General features: G+C 38.2%; 1 protein-coding gene across 21 annotated transcripts in view; it reads left to right on the forward strand.

Moving 5' to 3' along the window:
* The window catches only part of KIAA0319L (KIAA0319 like), a 128,292-nt gene that overhangs the window by 70,099 nt on the left and 38,334 nt on the right, over positions 1 to 19,859 (forward strand). For all 21 annotated transcript variants that reach the window (XM_077963614.1, XM_077963605.1, XM_028836094.2 and 18 more), the window contains 2 exons: positions 15,101 to 15,347; positions 19,076 to 19,177. In XM_077963614.1, coding sequence (XP_077819740.1) covers positions 15,101 to 15,347; positions 19,076 to 19,177 — 349 coding nt within the window. The remainder of the gene's footprint in view (positions 1 to 15,100; positions 15,348 to 19,075; positions 19,178 to 19,859) is intronic.

Consider the following 19,859-nt stretch of genomic DNA (forward strand, 5'->3'; position numbering starts at 1 on the left):
TATTGTTTTTCTGTTTTCTATTTTACTGATTTCTGCGCTAATCCTTTTTTTTTTTTGTTAATATTACATTTAATATTTTCCCTGTTTAAACAAATCTAAGTTGACAGGTTCATTTTTTTGCTTTCAGTGCTTTAAAGATATCATGTCAATGTCTTCTAGCTTGCATTGTTTCAGGTGATATATCTGCTCTAGTTTTTATCTTGTTTCACATATATGATATTTCTTTCTTCTCTGACTGCTTACATAATTTTCTCCTTACCAGTTTTAAGTGATTTGATTATGTTATTCTATGGCGTAATTTTATGTTTCATGTGGTTGGGGCTTGTTGAACTTTAATCTGGATTAGAATGTGGGTTTATAGTTTTCTTCAAATTTGGGAAATTATTGATGATTATTCAAATATTTTTCTGTCCCTCTCCCTTTGGGACCTCTAATTAATTTTTTTGTTGTTGTTGTTAAAAAAAAAAAAAAGAGAGAGAGTCTTGCTCTGTTCCCGAGGCTGGAGTGCAGTGGCACAATCTCCATTCACTGCAACCTCTGCCTGTTGGGTTCAAGTGATTCTCGTGCCTCAGCCTCCTCATTAGCTTGGACTACAGGCATGCATTACCACACCTGGCTACTTTTTGTATTTTTAGTAGAGATGGGGTTTCACCATGTTGGCCAGGTTGGTCTCAAACTCCTGGCTGCAAATGATACATCTACCTTGGTCTCCCAAAAATGCTGGGATTACAGGTGTGAGCCACCGTGCCCAGCTGATTTCTGCACTAAACTTTATTATTGTATTTCTTTGGCTTAATTTGGATTTCATTTGCCCTTTTTAGTTTCTTAGAATGTAATTTTATTTTATTTTTCTTAGAATGTAATTTGAAGTCATTAGTTTGAGACTTCTCTCTTTTCTAATGTAGACATTTTTAGTGCTATAAATTTTCCTCTAAGTATTGCCTTTAGCTATATCACACAAATTTTGATATTTTGTGTTACAGTTTTATTCAGTTCAAAATACTGTTTAATTTCCATTTTGACTACTCCTTTGACTCTTGGGTTATTTAGAAGTGTGTTATGTGGTTTCCAAATATTTGGGAGAATTTTCTACATATTGTTATATTATTCATTGGTAATTTAATCCCATTGTAGCCAGAGAACATTGTATGACTTGAATCCTTTTGAATTTATTGGCACCTGTTTTATGGCTCATAATATGGTCTATCCTGGTAAATGTCCCATGTGCAGTTGAATATGTATTCTGTTGTTGGGTGAATATAAATGTCAGTTAGGTCAAATTTGTTAATGTTGTTCAATCTTCAACATTTCTTATTTTCTGTCTCCTTCCATCAGTTATTTAGAGAGTGGTGATGAAATATCATAATTATAGATATATCTGTTTCTCCTCATTGTTTGATCAGCTTTTGCTTGACGTATTTTGAAGTTTATTATTAGATGTGTAAATGTTTAGGATTGTTATTCCTCTTGATGAATTGACTCCTTCGTCATTATGATACAATTCCCTTTATCTTTGGTAACATTGTTTTCTCTGAAATCTATTTTGTCTGATATTAATATAGCTACTTCAGCTACTTTTGATTAGTGTTAACATAATATATCTTCTTCCATCCTTTAACTTTTAACCTATCTGTGTCTTTACATTTAAAGTCAATTTCTAATAGGCTGCATATAGATGGATTGCTTTTTATCCAGTCTGACAATCTCTGCTGATTAATTGGAGTTAGACCACTTACATTTAATGTGATTATTATTATTGTCATTATTTTGAGACAGAGTCTCACTCTGTCACCCAGGCTGGAGTGCAGTAGCACAATCATGGCTCACTGTATCCTTGACCTCCTGGACTCAAGCTATCCTCCCACCTCAGCCTCTTGAGTAGCTGGGACTGCAGGAGTGTACCAGTATGCCCTGCTAATTTTAAAATTTTTTATAAAGACAAGGTTTCACAACGTTGCCCAGGCTGGTCTCAAACTCCTGGGCTCAATCAATCTTCCCATCTCAGCTTCCCAAATAATCAGCTGGGATTACAGGTATCAGCTACCATGCCTGGCGTAAGGGCCATCATTCTGCCTAGCACAACTAATAAGCCAACAAAGAAGGTAAAATTGAATGTGAAAAATACTCAATTAATTCAGACAAGATCAGGTATGTTTAGGGTGGTGTGGCCATAGACTGAAAAACAATTAATTCAAAGGAAGGCATAAACTTAAGGAAAATGGACAAAGAACATATTGGACAAATAGCAAATACTAAGTTGGTAGATTTGAACCCAGTCACATCAATAATCACATTAGGCTGGGCTCAGTGTCTTACACCTATAATCCCAGCACTTTAGGAGGCGAAGGTGGGAAGATCACTTGAGCACAGGAGTTTGAGACCAGTCTGGGCAACATAGTGAGACTCCCATCTCTATAAAAAAATAAGCCAAATGTGGTGGTGATGGCATATGCGTGTGGTCTTATCTACTCAGGAGGCTGAGGCAGGAGGACCACTTGAGCCTGCAGTGAGCTGTAATTGTACCACTGCATCCAGCCTGGGCAACACAGCGAGACCCTGTCTCAAAAACAAAAAACAAACAAAAAAGAATAACGGCCCCTAAAGATGTCAGCATAATAATCTCAGGAACCTGTGAATCTGTTAAATAACATGGCAAAAAGGAATTAAGGTTTCAGATGGAATCAAGGCTGCTAATAAGGTGACCTCAAAATAGGAAGATTATCCTGCATTTTTCCTGTAGGCCCAGTGTAAACACAAAGCTCCTTAAAGTGGAAGAAGAAGATGTCACTATGGCAGAAAGACACAGACACATGAAACTGCTTCCTCTGCGGATGGGGGAGGGGACCATGAGCCAAGGAAGGTGGCTGGCTTCTAAAAACTAAAAAATACAAGGAAACAGGTTCTTCCCTAAATCATCCAGAAGGGAATATGGCCCTGTCAACCCCTCGATTTTAGCCCTGTGAGATCTGTGTTGGATTCCTATTCTACGGAAGTATAAGATAATACATTTGTGTTGTTTAAGCCACTAAGTTTGTGGTAATTCGTTACAACAGTGATAAAAATTTAATACAACTATAGTTCTTTGTTGTGTAGTTCTAGTGGTTACTGTTGAGTTTATAGTATACATCTTTAACCTATAAAGAACTACCTTAAATTATATTATTTCACCTTCATCTTTGAAAAATATTTTCCCTGTTTAAACAAATCTAAGTCGACAGGTTTGTTTTTTTGCTTTCAGTACTTTAAAGATATCATGTCAATGTCTTCTAGCTTGCATTGTTTCAGGTGATATATCTGCTCTAGTTTTTATCTTTGTTCCACATATATGATGTTTCTTTTTTCTCTGGCTGCTTATATACTTTTCTCTTTACCACTGTTTTAAGCGATTTAATTATGTTATTCTATGGAGTAATTTTATGTTTCATGTGGTTGGGGCTTGTTGAACTTTAATCTGGTTTAGAATGTGGGTTTATAGTTTTCTTCAAATTTGGGAAATTATTGATGATTATTCAAATATTTTTCTGTCCCTCTACCTTTGGGACCTCTAGTTACAAGCATATTTGGCCACTTGAATTTATTTCACAGTTTGCTGATGCCCCATTCATTTATTTTCAGCTTTTTTTGTCTCTGTTTCATTTTGAATAGTGTCTATTGAGATTACTTAAGGTTACTAATCTTTTCTTCTGCATTGTTTAATCTGCCATTAAATTCTTACAGTATTGCATTAGTCTGTTCTCACATTGCTATAAAGAACTATGTGAGACTGGGTAATTTATGAAGCAAAGAGGTTTAGTTGACTCACAGTTGTGCAGGCTGGACAGGAAGCATGGCTGGGAAGCCTCAGGAAACTTACAGTAATGGTGGAAGTCAAAGGGGAAGCAGGCACAGCCTTCACATGGTGGAGCAGGAAAGAGAGAGAGTCAAGTGGGAAGTGCTACACACTTATAAACCATCAGAGCTCATTAGAACTCACTATCATGAGAACAGGAAGGGGAAATCCACCCTCATGATCCAATCACCTCCCATTATGTTCCTCCACCAACACTGGGAATTACAATTCAACATGAGATTTGGGTGGGACACAGAGCCAAAACATATCAAGTGTATTTTCTTTAATATCAAACATTGTAATATTTATCTTAAAAGTTTGATATGAAGTCTTTTTTATGTCTTATGTCTCTACTTAATATATTCAACCTTTCCTATAACATCTTAAACATAGAAATATAATCATAATACTTATTTTAATATCCCTATCTACCAGTTCTGTCATCTCTATAATTTCTGGATCAGTTTTAATTGATTTACTTTTTTTTTCTCATTATAGTATTTATTTTCCTGCTTCTTTGCATGTCTGGTTATTTCGGATTAAGTGCTAGACATTGTAAATTTTACCTACTGGGGTTTTGGATATTTTTGTATCACTATAAGTGTTCTTGAACTTTGTTCTGGGTGGTGGTTAAATTATTTGCAAACAGTGATACTTTTGAGCCTTGCTTTTAAGCTTTGTCATGTGAGTCCAGAGCTGCATTTAGTCTAGGGTTAATTTTTCTACCCTACTAAAGCAAGACTTTTATTAGTATTTTAACTGATGCCCTGTGAATTACAAAGTTTTCCAATCTAGCTTTTTGGAAGAGGTACTATTTCTTATCCATCTAAACTTGAGTACTTTTCTCTGTAATCGAGAGAACTACAGGGCAGCCTGGGCAACATGGCAAAACCTCATCTCTGCAAAAAGTACAAAAAGCTACTTGGGGGGCTTAGGTAGGAGGATTACTTCAGCCTGGGAGGTCGAGGCTGCAGTGAGCCAAGGTCATGTCACCGCACTCCAACCTGGGTGATAGAGCGAGACCCTGTCTTAGAAACAAACAAAAGCCAGGCATGGTGGCTCATGCCTGTTATCCCAGCACTTTGGGAGGCTGAGGCGGGAGGATCACTTAAGGTCAGGAGTTTGAGACCAACCTGGCCAACATGGTAAAACCCTTTTCTCTACTCAAAATACAAAAATTAGCTGGGCACAATGGCAGGAGCCTGTGATCTCAGCTACTTGCGAGGCTGAGGCAGGAGAATCACTTGAACCTGGGAGGCAGAGGTTACAGTTAGTGGAGATTGTACCACTGCACCCCAGCCTGGGTGACAGAGTAAGACTCCATCTCAAAAAAAAACCCCAAACAGACAAAACAAAGAATACAGGTTAGTTTTTTCCCTGGCCCTGTGCGGTTTCTTCTTATATATCTGATTATCAGTACTCCCTTGAGTACTTAATGGGGTCTCCTTCAGATTTTCAGAGTTCTGTCTCTTTATAGCACTCTTCTTTCCCAGACTTCCAGCTCAGTTCTTCAACTCTAAAGACTACTGGTCTGTGCTTGGATTTCTTCTTCCTGTGCCATGGCCCAGAAACATTTTCTAGACAGTAAGCTGGGGCAGTCATAGGGTTCACCTTACTTGTTTTTCATTTCTTAGGGATCACTGTTTTTTATCACCTGATGTCTGGTGTCTTGAAAGCCATCGTTTAATATATTTTGTCTGGTTTCTAAATTTTTTTCAGAAGGATAAATCTTCTTGCTGTTACTTCATCTCGATTGGAACAGAAAGTCCACCATGTTTTTTTTGTTTTTGTTTTTGTTTTGTTTTTTTACCTTGTGGCATTCACCTACCTAACTACTACTTAGTCTTCAAGACTCTTCCCAGGCTTTACTTCTTTTTGAAAGCCTTCTCTAATATTTACTTCCCAAGTTTGGACCCAGATCCTCTCCTCAATATTTGCATAATACTCAACTCTATCATTAAATTTTCAGTCTCAGAACTTGATGCTCATTGTTCAAACTCGATACATGCAAATATGTCCTTGATCTTGTCCCCTTGCATCTTTAGCTACCATTCATTTGTCTCTCTTCCTTTTTATCTAGAAATATCAAAGGTATTCTACACTTGCTCTCTCTTCTTTATTCACTTACATCTAATCCTCAGCCCTGTGATATTTGGTTTCCACTGAAGCTTGCCAGGGTCACCAGTGACTTCACAGTTGCCGATTGCAGTGTATTCTTTTCAGTCTTTATTTGATTGGCCCTGTCTGCATTATTTCATACTGGTTGCAATTGTCCCTTCTTTCTTGTGGGAACCACACATTCCTGGTCCTTTTCCTTCTTCCTGACAATTCCTTCTTGGTCAATTTTGTTGGTCATTTTATCATCTTACAGCCTTTGTATTCCTAAATGTTCTATTTTTGATTACTATTTCTTTTATTTACATGTTCTTCCTGTCATAGTTCATCCACTCCCATGGCTTTAGGAGCATGATTCCAAGTCTTAGTTTCTGTTTGAATTTCCCAGAGGTATTTTAGCTTCAGTTTGTCTAAAACATAACTTTCCTGTAATTTCCTTAAAGTTGCTCTTCTATAGTCTATTTCATTTTTGACACTACTGTAGTCAGTCCGTCACTCAGGCTAGAAACATGGGTGTCATCTCAGACTCTTCCCCAAACCCCAGATCTATTACAGCTCCACAAATATTAGATTCTTAATATTTTAAAATCCATCCCACAGGGGGAATTTCCAGTAATGGTGGCAGAGTGAAGTGGTCTCTGAAACCTTCCCACAGATAATATTAGAAAATCTGTAAAAAATGTATTAAAAGGAACTGGAAAGGTTCCAAAAGCAGATAGAAGCTAGAGGAGTGCTTACTTTTGAAAAATGGCAACTGGGAGTGATAAGAATCGTGAATTTGCAGCTTAAAAAAAATTTGCCTGAGGGCATTCAACAACTCCCACAGTAGAGGAAAGTGGCAGTGGAAAACTCCAGCCTTACTTTCTTATGGTGGCAGAAACAGAGTTCGTGATAGAAAAAGCTTCTGAAAATTTAGCAGGAGGGCTTGAAAGTAAGAAAACCACAGAAAAGGGTGAACCTCATAACCTGACTGTAAACTCTGCTAAAATCCCTGGATGTACCTCTAAACTACACCTGCATGGGCAGACTCCATGAGGCCTGGTGAATAAAAGGCAGAGATTAGGGAGGTAGAGTTTTGTCTTTGAAAGACAGAATCTACACAAGGTGAACTTCATGAGTTTGCTTCTTTTTTAAATTGAATGCATTCTCCAACCATGGGGAATCAGGTGGCAGATATGTGAAATTTTATGGACTTGAGGTATCAGTGGACATAATCTTAAGGCTGAAAATTAGGGAGGAATCCCCAGAAACAAAGAAAGTACAATGAGAACAGGCCCCAAATCTGAGTAAAATCTCTGGCCAAATTCTTGGTCAATCATCAGTTACACAGGCAGACCTGTAGTGGCCAGGCTGGGCGCGGTGCCTTATGCCTGTAATCCCAGCACTTTGGGAGGCTGAGCTAGGTGGATCACTTGAGGCCAGGAGTTAGAGACCAGCCTGGCCAACATGGTGAAACCCCGTCTCAACTAAAAATATAAAAATTGGCTGGGTGTGGTGGTGCACGCCTGTAATTCCAGCCGCTAGGGAGACTGAGGCATGAGAATCACTCGAACCCAGGAGGCAGAGGTTGTAGTGAGCTGAGGTCACACCATTGTACTCTACCCTGGGCGACAGAGCAAGACTGTCTAAAAATAAAGTAACATAAAAGCTGTAAGAACTACACAGAGATATCAGTTGTGGAACACTGTAAGGAGCAAAGTCTACAGTTTAGTTCAAAGAAGTTATTTGTCTACTAGGAAACCACCCCCCTGCCAATAATCCCAAGGAAAATATAGTAGAATCCAGAGCCACTGCATGTATCAGAATGTCCAACATTAAACCAAAAATTACCAGACAAGCACAGGAACAGGAAAGGGTGATCTATACTCAGGGAAAAAAGGCAGTCAATAGAGAGTGGCTCCAAGTTGACTCAGATGTTGGAGTTAGTAGTCAGGCTTCAAAGTAGCTATCATATGTATGTTCACATAATTAAAGGAAAATGTTTGTTTTGTTTTTGTTTTTTTGGGTCTCATTCTGTTGCCCAGGCTAGAGTGCAGTAGTACTGTCTTGGCTTACTGCAGCCTCAAACTCATGGGCTCAAGCGATCCTGCCACCCCAGCTTCCTATGTAGCTAGGCCTACAGGGGTGTGCCACCACTCCCAGCTAATTACAATATATATGTATATATATATATATATATATTTTTTTTTTTAGAAATGGGGTCTTGCTATGTTGTACAGGCTGGTCTTGAACTTCTGGCCTTGAGCAATCCTCCCAACTCGGCCTCCCAGTGTGCTAGGATTACAGGTGTGTGCTACTGTATTGGGCCAGAAAATAGTTTCAGTGAATAAACAGATGAGGAATTTCAAAAAAGAAATGTTAACAATGGGAAAATAGAAACAAGAGGGCTTACAAAACGGCAGCAAGAAGGGATCTGTAGTTTTCGTGTAAAAAACAAGTATAAAACTGGGCAAAATTGTTAAAACCAAATATTTTTAACATATCTAGAAATAAAATAGAAGCAGAAACAAATTGAGAAAAATTTATTCTTTTTTTTTTTTTTTTGAGACAGGGTCTTACTCTGTCATCCAGGTTGGTGTGATCATGGCTTACTGCAGCCTTGACTTCCCAGGCACCAACCACCTGAGCCTCCCAAGTAGCTGGGAGTACAAGTGTATACCACCACACCCAGCTAACTTTTTCTATTTTTTGTAGACACAGGGTCTCACTATGTTGCCTAGGTTCTTGAAAAACTCCTGGGTTCAATCGATCCTCCTGCCTCGGCATGTCAAAGCGCTGGCTTGAGCCACCACACCCCAGCCTAAGAATTTATTCTTGAAAGGCTAGTAATACTTTGAGTAGGTACAGTGAGAGTCTGTGGTCTTCTTGGAGTGTTTCCCATCTGTCCTTACCTCTGTTACTCAGCTCTGGTGACAAGAATTGTAGTTTTACAAGTGTGTGGCTCAACATGAAAACTAGCATCTTAAGGAGCCAGAGTGCAGTGGCACATGCCTGTAATTTCAGCTACAAGGGAGGCTGCGGTGGGAGGACTGCTTGAGCTCAGGAGTTCCAACCAGCTTGGAACTCAACATAGTGAGACCCCATCTCAACTGAAAAGGAAAAGAAACAAAAAAGCAAAAAAAAAAAAAAAAAACACTAGCAAATTTTCTGCCAGAGGGGGTAGACTTAATGTGGGACAGGTGAAAACTCACAGCTTTGCCAACTAAAAGTGGCAAACTTGGTTGAGAATGAATGGAGAGAATCCACAGCTTTGCTAGCTGAAGGTTGCAGTGCCTGTTGGAGTAGCTGAAGGTTGCAGTGCCTGTTGGAGTAGCTGAAGGTTGCAGTGCCTGTTGGAGTAGCTGAAGGTTGCAGTGCCTGTTGGAGTAGCTGAAGGTTGCAGTGCCTGTTGGAGTAGGTGGTGGACCTGCCAGAAACTAAATGGGAAGATCTTGAAAATAACAGAGCCATAGAAGGGCTAAGATAAGCTCTCCGCATATCTTTGAGAAGTTACCTGCGTGTGCAGGAGGGACCCAAGGGAACCCAATAAAAAGTAAAAATTAAGGGGGACTTGAGAACTGGCTGTAACTTTGAATGCATTCCTCAGGCAGTACACAGATAGATTGACAGATGGCAAAACTTTATGGATTTGAGGTCTATGAACACCCCCTGCCCAGATCATTGTCTGACTACTAAACGATGCAGGCACAGGCCGCCCTAGAAAGCCAGGCTAAAATAAAAATAAGAAAACAAAAACTGAGCAGAGCATCAGTGGCAACATACTATGGGAGAATTAGATTCTGCAGTTTAAGTACAGGCAAGTTATTAAAAACAATCAACAGCCCATCAGATAAATAAAACAATCGATAGCTACTCCAGTAGATTATCTGAAACCTCTAGTTTTCAACCAGATATTATGAGACATGCAAGGAAAAATCAGGAAGGTGCGGCCCATGCTCAGTGGAAAAAAGTCATTAATAGAAATGATTTCTAAATAGACCTAGCTATGAGATTTGGCAGAGACTTCAAAGCAGCTGTTAAAAAATATGATTAAAAAATTAAATCGTGTTCAAAGGTTTAAAGGAAAATGAGATCACAGTTACTTAACAAATAGGGAAGTGGCTCTAACCACTTTTGGTCAACATTGTAGTAGAGGTCCTAGCCAATTATAATGCAAGAAGAAGAAATGAAAGAAATAGAGATTGGGAGTGAAGAAGCAAAACTGCCTTTGTTCACAGATGATTGGATTATTTCTAGAAAATTCTAAAGAATCTACATAAAAGCCACTGTTAAGTAAATTAGCAAGATTGTAGGATATAAGGTCAATATACAGAAATCACTTGTGTTTCTGTATTAGCAATGAATAATTGGGAATTGAAGTTTTATTATTTATTTATTTTAGAGATGGGGTCCCACTATGTTGCCTAGGCTGGCCTTGAACTTCTGGGTTCAAGCAGTCCTCCCTCAGCCTCTCAAATAGCTGGAACTCTAGGTGTGCGCCACCATACCTAGCTTGAAGTTTTAAAAAATGTGTAACACCCGAAGCCATGAAATACTTAGGCATAAACTTAACAAAATATGTGCAAAAACTATATACTGAAAACTACAAAACTCTGCTGAGAGAATTTGAGAAATAAGTAAATGAAGAGAAATAAGTAAATGAAGAAATTTGAGAAATAAGTAAATGATGTAATGGGTTGACTGATGTCCTCCCCTCGCCCCCTCAGCATGTGACCTTATTTGGGAATAGGGTCTTGGCAGATGTAATTAATTGAGAATCTCCAGGTGAAATCATCCTGTATTTAGGGTGGGCCCTTAATACAATGACTGGTGTCTTTATACAAGAGATAGGAAAGGGAGCTTTGGGTCCATCTACACGGACACGGAAGAAGGCCGCATGAAGAGTAGAGTTATGTTGCTACAAGCCAAGGAATGCTAAGAGCCTCTGGGAGCTAGAAGAGGCAAAGAAAGATTCTCCTCTAGGGCCTTCAGAGGCAGTATGGCCTGCCAACACCTTGGTTTCAGACTTCTGGCCTCCAGAACTGTGAGAGAATGAATTTCTATTGTTTTAAGCCACAAAGTTTACAGTAATTCATTATGGCGGCTCTAGGAAACAAATATAACCATGTTATACAGATTGGGATCTAGAAAGATCAAAATGATTTTGAAAAAGAACAACAAAGTTGGAGGACTTAAACTATCTAGCTAGAAGACTTACTATATAGCCACAGTAATCAAGACAGTGGTGCTGGTATAAAACTAGACTAAGTTAATGGAACATTATAGAGTCCAGAAATAGACCCACATATATATGGTCAATTGATGTGCCAGTGCAGTTCAGTGGGGAAGGGATAATCTTTTCAACAAATAGTGCTAAAACAGTTAGATAATGATATGTAAAAACGTGAACCTTGACCCTTACCTCTATAGGAAAATCAACTCAAAACAGATCATAGATCTAAATTTAAGACTAAAAGCTATAAAACTTATGGAAGAGGACACAGGAGAACGTTTTTGTGATCTTGGTTTGGCAAAGATTTCTTAGCCATGTCACTGAAAGCATGAACTGTAAAAGAAACAAATGATAAATTGGAGCTTATCAAAATTACGAATTTTTGTTAATGAAAAACTAACACTAACAAAATGAAAAAGCAAGGTACAGACTGAGAAAACATTTGCAAATTATGTGTCTGACAAAGGACTCATTTATAGAAATAAATGAGCTTTTGTAACTTGATCAGAAAACTAGTAACCCATTTTAAAAAGCAGGCAAAAGATTTGAACGTAGTTCACCAAAGAGGTTATACAGGTGTCTGATAAATACATAAAAAGATGTTCAACATCACTAATCACTAGGAAAATGTAAATTACGACCACAGTGAGATGCCACTACATACCTCTAGAATGGCTAAAATTAAAAAGATTTCCACACCAAATTCTGTCAAGGTTGTATGATAATTGAAATACACTGGTGGTGGTACTAAACAAATTATAGTATATTTATAAGGCAGAAAACTACTTAGCAATGCTAAGGAATGAATTATTGATACACAAAACATTTTGCATATATAACATTTTATGTATATTTTGTTATTCATACAAAATAATTTTGCTGAGTGAGATAAGCCAGACTACTCCCCTCAAAAAAAAAAGGGTGGGTACTTTGTGATTCCATTTATAGAACCTTCTAGGAAATGCAAACTATGGAAACAGAAAGCAGGCTGGGTGCAGTGGCTCACGCCTATAATCCCAGCACTTAGGGAGGCCGAGGCGAGTGGATCACGAGGTCAGGAGATTGAGACCACCCTGGCCAACATGGTGAAACTCCGTCTCGACTAAAAATACAAAAAATTAGCTGGGCGTGGTGGCGGGCACCTGTAGTCCCAGCTACTCGGGAGGCTGAGGCAGGAGAATGGTGTGAACCTGGGAAGTGGAGCTTGCAGGGAGCTGAGATTGTGCCACTGCACTCCAGCCTGGGCAACAGAGCGAGACTCCATTTCAGAAACAAAAGAAACAGAAAGCAGAGAATGGTTGCTTAGGGCGGGGAGGACAAGGCATTACAAAGGAGCATGAGGAATCTTTGGAAGCTAATGCATATCCTGATGCATTAGCTTTAGCTTGATTGTACTGATGGTTTCAAATGTGTATATGTACATCAAAATTTATCAAATTGTACAGTTTATGTATGTTCAATTTATTATATGTCAGTTATACCTTAATAAAGCTTTAAAAAGGGGGGGGTGAAAATTTGGATAAACTTTACTTCTTTGCCTCTTCAAAGAAAAAATGGTCAATAAGCACATGAAAATATGTTCAATGTTATTAGTCATCAGGAAAGTCATCAGTGATATATTACTTTATAACCACTAGAATGACAAAAAATAAAAAGACCAGGACTACCAAGTGTTGGTGAAGTTGTAGAGCAACTGGAACTCTTGTATGTTGCTGGTAGAAATATAAAATGTACAGCCACTTTGGGTAACGGCTCATAGTTTCTTACAAAGTTCTTACAAAGTATATGTTCTTACAAACATATACTTATGTATAACCAGCAATTCTCCTAAGTATTTACCTAAGATAAATTAAAACACATGTTTACGGAAACATGTATACTTAAACATTCATAGCAGCTTTTATAACTAAGAACAGAAAACAACTTAAAATCCCATCAGTAGATAAATGTAAAACAAATTTTTGTGTGTTTCTATAATGGAAAACTACTCAGTAATAAAAAAGAATGTACTACTGATATGCACAATATCATGAATGAGTTTCAAAAACATGTTGAGTGAAAGCCAGAAACAAGTAGTATGTATATGCTTCCTTTTATGTGAAATACAAGAAAACCCAAACTAATCTCACTTTGACAACAAACAAATCAGTGATTGCCTGAGCCTAGAGATGGAGACAGGGATTTATTATAAAGGGGCACGAATGAATTTTGGGGACCGATAGAAATGTTCTCTCTCTTAATTGTGGTTACATGGGTATATATATTTGTCAAAACATTGACCTTATGTACTTGAAATGTGTGTAGTTTATTTTATGTGAGTTATATTTCAACCAATTTGATTTTTTTTTTTTTCTTTGAGACAGCCTCACTCTGTCACCTGGGCTGAGGTGCAGTGGCATGATATCTGCTCACTGCAGCCTCTGCCTCCTCTCAGGTTCATTCTTGTGCCTCAGCCTCCCGAGTAGCTGGGACTACAGGCATGTACCACCATGCCCAGCTAAATTTTGTATTTTTAGTAGAGACGGGGTTTCATCATGTTGGTCAGGCTGATCTCAAACTCCTGACCTCAAATGTTCCACCCGCCATGGCCTCCCAAAGTGCTGGGATTACAGGTGTGAGACACCACACCAGGCTGAATATGATTTTTAAAAAATCCATACCACCACCCTTGTTTGGCCACTCATTATTTCTCATTTGGATGAAAGCAGTACTCTTCTAAGTGATATTCCCGCTATTGCCTTACTTCTTCAAACCCATATGCTAAGAAATGACTTGTAAGACAGAAACTTGACCTTGTTACTTCCTTGCATACACCCTTAAATTGCTTACCATTACTTAGTTTCTTAAAATAACATTTAATGCTTTTTTCCATCTGGTCCTTGCCTCTGTCTTTCCAGCTCATCTTCTATTACTTTTGCCTCTCACTTTGCTTATGGCTGTCAGTTCCCAAGACAGACTATGTTAATTTCATGTCTTGTGCCTATACTCATTCTCTGTCCTCTGCCTTTTGTCTAATAAACAATTGTTTATCCTCTAAAACTCAGCTTAGGGCTCTTCTCCTTCAGGAAGCCTTTTTCTTTAATAATAATAATAAAAAAAATCATTCTTTTCCATACCCTTTCTCCCTCAGAGATGGATTAAGTAATTTTAGCTTGTGTGTGTGTGTGGTTTTTTTTTTTTTTTGGCTCATCATAAACATTTATCGGTATATTTACTTTTTTTTTCTTTTTGAGACAAGGTCTCGTTCTGTCACCCAAGCTAGAGTATGGTGACATGATCACGGTTTACTGCAGCCTTGGCCTCCCAGGCTCAAGCGATTCTCCCACCTCATCCTCCCAAGTAGCTGGGATCACAGGCATGGCCACCATGCCCAGCTAATTTTTTATGTTTTGTAGAGACAGGGTCTTGCCATATTGCCAAGGCTGGTCTTGAACTCCTGGGTTCAAGTGGTTTCCTCTCTTGGCCTCCCGAAGTGTTGGGAGTACAGGCGTGAGCCCCCATGCCTAGCTGGTATATTTACTATTTTGACTTATTATGCTTTCAGTTCTCTCTCCCCTACTGTTGAGCACAATGATTAGTTTTATTTATATTTTGGATCCATAAGGGCTATTTCATAATAGGTACTCAATAAGTATTTGTAGAAAGATTGAATAGAAATGTTAACAGGGTAAAAGTATACATTGTTTTGCTTTTCCAGCACACTTAGAATGCAGAAAATTACTATTTTGTTTTAAACAAAACTCTTTGGCTAGGAAAAAAACTCAGAAGATTTATCTCAACATTTAACACCACTTTTATGTGGGTGGTAAGATTAATTTCTTTAATATTTTTGACATTTTTGCATTTTTCAAGAAAACATTTAATATACTATTGTTTCATGAGACATAACTTGAAAAAATTGTGTAACTTTTACCTACTCAAATTAATTTTTTTTATTTCTTTAGGTCCACAAGGCAATTACAATTTCCAGTCCCCTAACCACAGACCTGACTGCAGAGCTGTCTGGTGGGCCAAAGAACACATCAATGCATCCTGAAATATCAGAGGGTCTTGCTACTATGCCCAGCACTCAGCAAGTGAAAAGTTCTGAGAAAACCCAGATTGCTGTCCCCCAGCCAGTGGCTCCCTCCTACAGTTATGCTACCCCTACCCCCCAGGCCTCTTTCCAGAGCACCTCAGCACCATACCCAGGTAAGGACCTTTGCTCTTGGAGATAGAAGGGGAAAGTAGAACATTTGATCAAAGTATTCCCTTTTAGAGGAAAGAAGGGAGGCATAACTAGAATACTGTGTGTTGGAGAAAAAACAATTCTGTCAGTACCCCTGCAGTTATGGACTGGGGGCTCTAGAGCCTTTCCTCAGCAGGCCTCCAGCTTATGGAAGTTTACGAGGCTAATTTTCACAGATCCAGATTCTACTCTGACTTAAAGGCACACGATTCAATTAAGTATAATGTTCAAGTGATCAATCAGAGCCTGCTGGGAAGAAAGATTTGCATCAGTGTACTTGCTTACCTTCTGAAAGTCTGGTTGTAGGTCTCTCATTTTTATGGCATCTTTATTTTTATTTTTATTTATTTTTAAAACTTAACTTTTGTGGGTATATAGTAGTTGTATACATATATGGGATACATGAGATGTTTTAATGCAGACATGCAATGTGTAATAATCACATCATGTAAAATGAAGTATCCATCCCTTCAAGCCTTTATCCTTTGTGTTACAAACAATCCAGTTATATTCTTTTAGTTATTTTAAAATGTGCAATTAAAATATTATTGACTATAGTCACCCTGTTGTGCTATCAAATACTAGGTCTTATTTGTTCTTTCTAGCTTTTGTTTTGTACTCATTAACCACCACCCCCTTACCCCCACACTCTACCCTTCCCAGCCTCTGTAACCATCCATCTATCTAACCATTACTTTCTATCTCCATGAGTTAAGTTGTTTTGATTTTTAGATTCCACAAATAAGTGAGAACAAGCAGTGTTTGTCTGTGCCTGGCTTATTCGCTTAACATAATGACCTCTAGTTCCATCCATGTTGTTGTAAATGACAAGATTTCATTCTTTTTTATGGCTGAGTAGTACTCCATTGTATATAAGCACCACATTTTCTTTATTCATTCATCTGTTGATGGGCACTTAGGTTGCTTCCAAAGTTTGGCTGTTGTGAACAGTGCTGCAAACATGGGAGTGCAGATACCTCTTCAATACACTGATTTCCTTTCTTTTGGGTATAGACCCAGCAGTGGGATTACTGAATCATATGGTAGCTCTATTTTTATTTTTTTGAGGAACCTCCAAACTGTTCTCCGTAGTGGTTGTACTAATTTACATTCCCACCAATAGTGTACGACGGTTCCCTTTTCTCCACATCCTCACCAGCATTTGTTATTGCCTGTTTTTTGTATATAAGCCATTTTAACTGGGGTAAGATGATATCTCATTGTAGTTTTTATTTGCATTTCTCTGATGATCAGTGATGTTGAGAACCTTTTCATATGCCTGTTTGCCATTTGTATGTCTTCTTTTGAGAAATCTCTATTCAAATCTTTTGCCCATTTTTAAATTGGATTATTAAATTTTTTTCCTGTGGAATTGTTTGAGCTCCTTCTATATTCTGGTTATTAATCCCTTGTCAAATGGGGAGTTTGCAGATATTTTCTCCCATTCTGTGGGTTGTCTCTTCACTTTGTTGATTGTTTCCTTTTCTGTGCAGAAGCTTTTTAACTTGATGTGATCCCGTTTGTCCATTTTCGCTTTGGTTGCGTGTCCTTGTGGGGTATTACTCAAGAAATTTTTTTTGCTCAGACCAGTGTCCTGGAGAAGCATCTTTATTTTTAAAGCCATTAATAAGAAGTAGATTTATACATAGTGTATAAATAAATCTGTGCTTCACAGGTGCTGTTCTAAGGTATTAGGAGGAATTGGTTAATCAAGAAGTTGGTCTTTATCTCCTGAAAAAGTCAAGAGGGTAAAATTAAAGTCAGTGAAAATGAATTTTTGCCAGTTTTTAATTTTCCAGTGTGTCCTCTGATAGTCATAGAACATGAAATTTTGGGGGTTCAATCCTGAGGCACCAAAGTAATTTTTGTATCCAGTCGAGATGCCTGTAATTTTTGGTGTAATTGTGAAGGGTTTGGGTTGGACTGTATTGAATAGCCATTTTTTGGTTCATTATACTTTCTCTGAGTATCATGTTTCTTTCTTTTCTTTTTTTTGAAAGTCACTTCAGAGAGTTCTTATTCCATCTCCTGGGGCATCCAAATGCTGAAGCTTCCATTAAGGATGGTTTCATTTCTCCCCAAGTGCAATGTTCCCATGCAGAGGCAGATAAATCTCAAGTTTCATATTTGTCTAGGAGGCCCTTCTCGCCTCCCAGGCTTGAAATATGAGTGGACTAGCCTATTGTTTGCTTTAAGCTCTCCTAGTTTCGAAGTCTCATAGCAAATGAACATTTATGGTCAGAGAAATAAGATTTATATAATCAGTGGCTTTCAATGGTCTGCAAAGATTTTTGGTTGAGGGGAGGGAGTGATGCTACTGAAATCTGGTGGGTATTGGTCAGTGATACTGTTAAACACCTTACAGTGCTCAGGACGTTTCCCTCCATGATAAAGAATTACCTGGTCCAAAATATCAGGAGTGCTGAGCTTGAGAAACTGACATATGTGCAATAGCTGGTGAATAGTATAAAGACGGTATATAGCTCTTTGCTGACTTGAGTGTTCCAGAAATGCTAGCATACTTCAAGATTAGATCAGTTTGAACTGAAATGGTCTGTGAAGATTTCTTGGAGAGGAGACAGGCTTTAAGCAAGAAACAAAATGCTGTATTTAGAATAAAGCAAGGCAAACACCCCAATTGAAAGAAATAACTTTAGCAAAGTCCCTGAGAGTAGACCATGGCTTTGTGGAACACAAGAGAGAAAATCAATATAACTAGAGGCAAAATAGATAGGAAGGATAAGACAGTGAGATCAGATGATGGTTCTTTAATGGCAGGTTGGAAGTTTGGCCTTAAATATGATATAGGAGGAGGAGTCTTAAATAGAAGAGTAACATGGTGGGTGAGTATTTTGGAAAGACTAATGGTGTTGGTTGTTTTAGGAAGACAGAATAGATTGGAGTGGAGAGAGCTAGCAGAGGGAAGATAAAATAAGATTCTTGGAATAAGCAAGCCGGGCGTGGTGGTGCATGCCTGTAGTCCCAGCTACTTGGGAGGCTGAGGTGGGAAGATCACTTGAGTCCAGGAATTTGAGGCTGCAGTGAGCTATGATTACACCACTGCACTCTATCCTGAGCAACAGAGTGAGACCCTGACTCAAAAAGAAAAAAAAAAAAAAAATTCTTGGAATAATCTAGTGTGAACAATGAATCTTGTAGCAATTGGAATGGAAAGAAAGTAAGGCAGATTTGTGACCATTTGCCTTCCCTTCTAGAAACTTTATATATGTATCTTATTAGAAAGTTATTTGTTAGCATAAAGGTGATACTTGAAACAGAATTTGACTCTGTGGAATGTAGTACCTAAGGAGGGCTTAGGGACAGACTGTAGTAAAAATACAATGGAGGAAAAGAGAGAAGGAGAAAAAATAGAATAATATGGTATTATGATAACCAAGAGTTTTAAGATGGAGGCAGTTAGCAGTAGTAGAAGCCACTGAGATGTGAGATGAAGAATGAGGGTATTATGGTACAGCTATTAGATTTACTAAGAAGTAGTTTTGAAAGATCCTTTTCAATGGAAAAGGGGGGACAGAATCAAATTTCAAGCAATTAGAGAGTAGAAGAAAGGTTAGTAATTGATGGCAGTAGCTGAAAATTGATTGTGAAATGAGTTTGATCACAAAAGAAGAAGAGAAATAAGACAGTCTGGATCTATTTCTTATCTCTGGTATATTTACTTTGTTTCCAGTTATAAAGGAACTGGTGGTATCTGCTGGAGAGAGTGTCCAGATAACCCTGCCTAAGAATGAAGTTCAATTAAATGCATATGTTCTCCAAGAACCACTTAAAGGTAAACATCCCCTTACGTTTGGATAACTGTTTTTGTTTTTAAAAGAGATAGAGTCTTGCTGTGTTGTCCAGGCTGGTCTCAAACTCCTGAGCTCAGGAGATCCTCCCACCTTAGCCTTCCTAATAGCTGGAACTACAGGCATACACTGCCACTCCTGGCCCTTATCTTTTTCCCTCCTCTGACTTCCTGTCAGGAAAATATATATATTTTTTTAAGTTACAAATTTATATTAGCAGTCATCTTGAATAACTTCTTTCCAAGTTCTACATCTGCTATTTACTGGTTGTTTGGCCAAAATAAATGGATTAATCTGAGTCTCAGTTTCTTTCTCTTAAAATGGATATAATACAACCTAATAAATACGTTCTGTATTAATTAGCATCAGCTATATGCTAGGCACTAAACTGGCAACTTATCTACTATCTCATTTTGCCTTTAAAGTAATCTTATGAGGTAGGAATTATTACCCCCATTTTACTGAGAAAGAAATGGAAATTAAGAGAAGTCATTTACTTAGATTCACACAGATAATGACTGGCTCAGCTGGGATTTGAACCCAAGCTTGACATCAAAGCCTATGATCTCAGACCCTACATTATCTAGTACCTCTCATATTCCATAAATATTTGTGTATACCCGAGTGATATCCTGTCCTCACAAGACTGTTGTAAGAACCATTGTT

This window comes from Macaca mulatta, chromosome 1, assembly GCF_049350105.2.
Source record: "Macaca mulatta isolate MMU2019108-1 chromosome 1, T2T-MMU8v2.0, whole genome shotgun sequence".
Lineage (NCBI taxonomy): Eukaryota > Metazoa > Chordata > Mammalia > Primates > Cercopithecidae > Macaca > Macaca mulatta.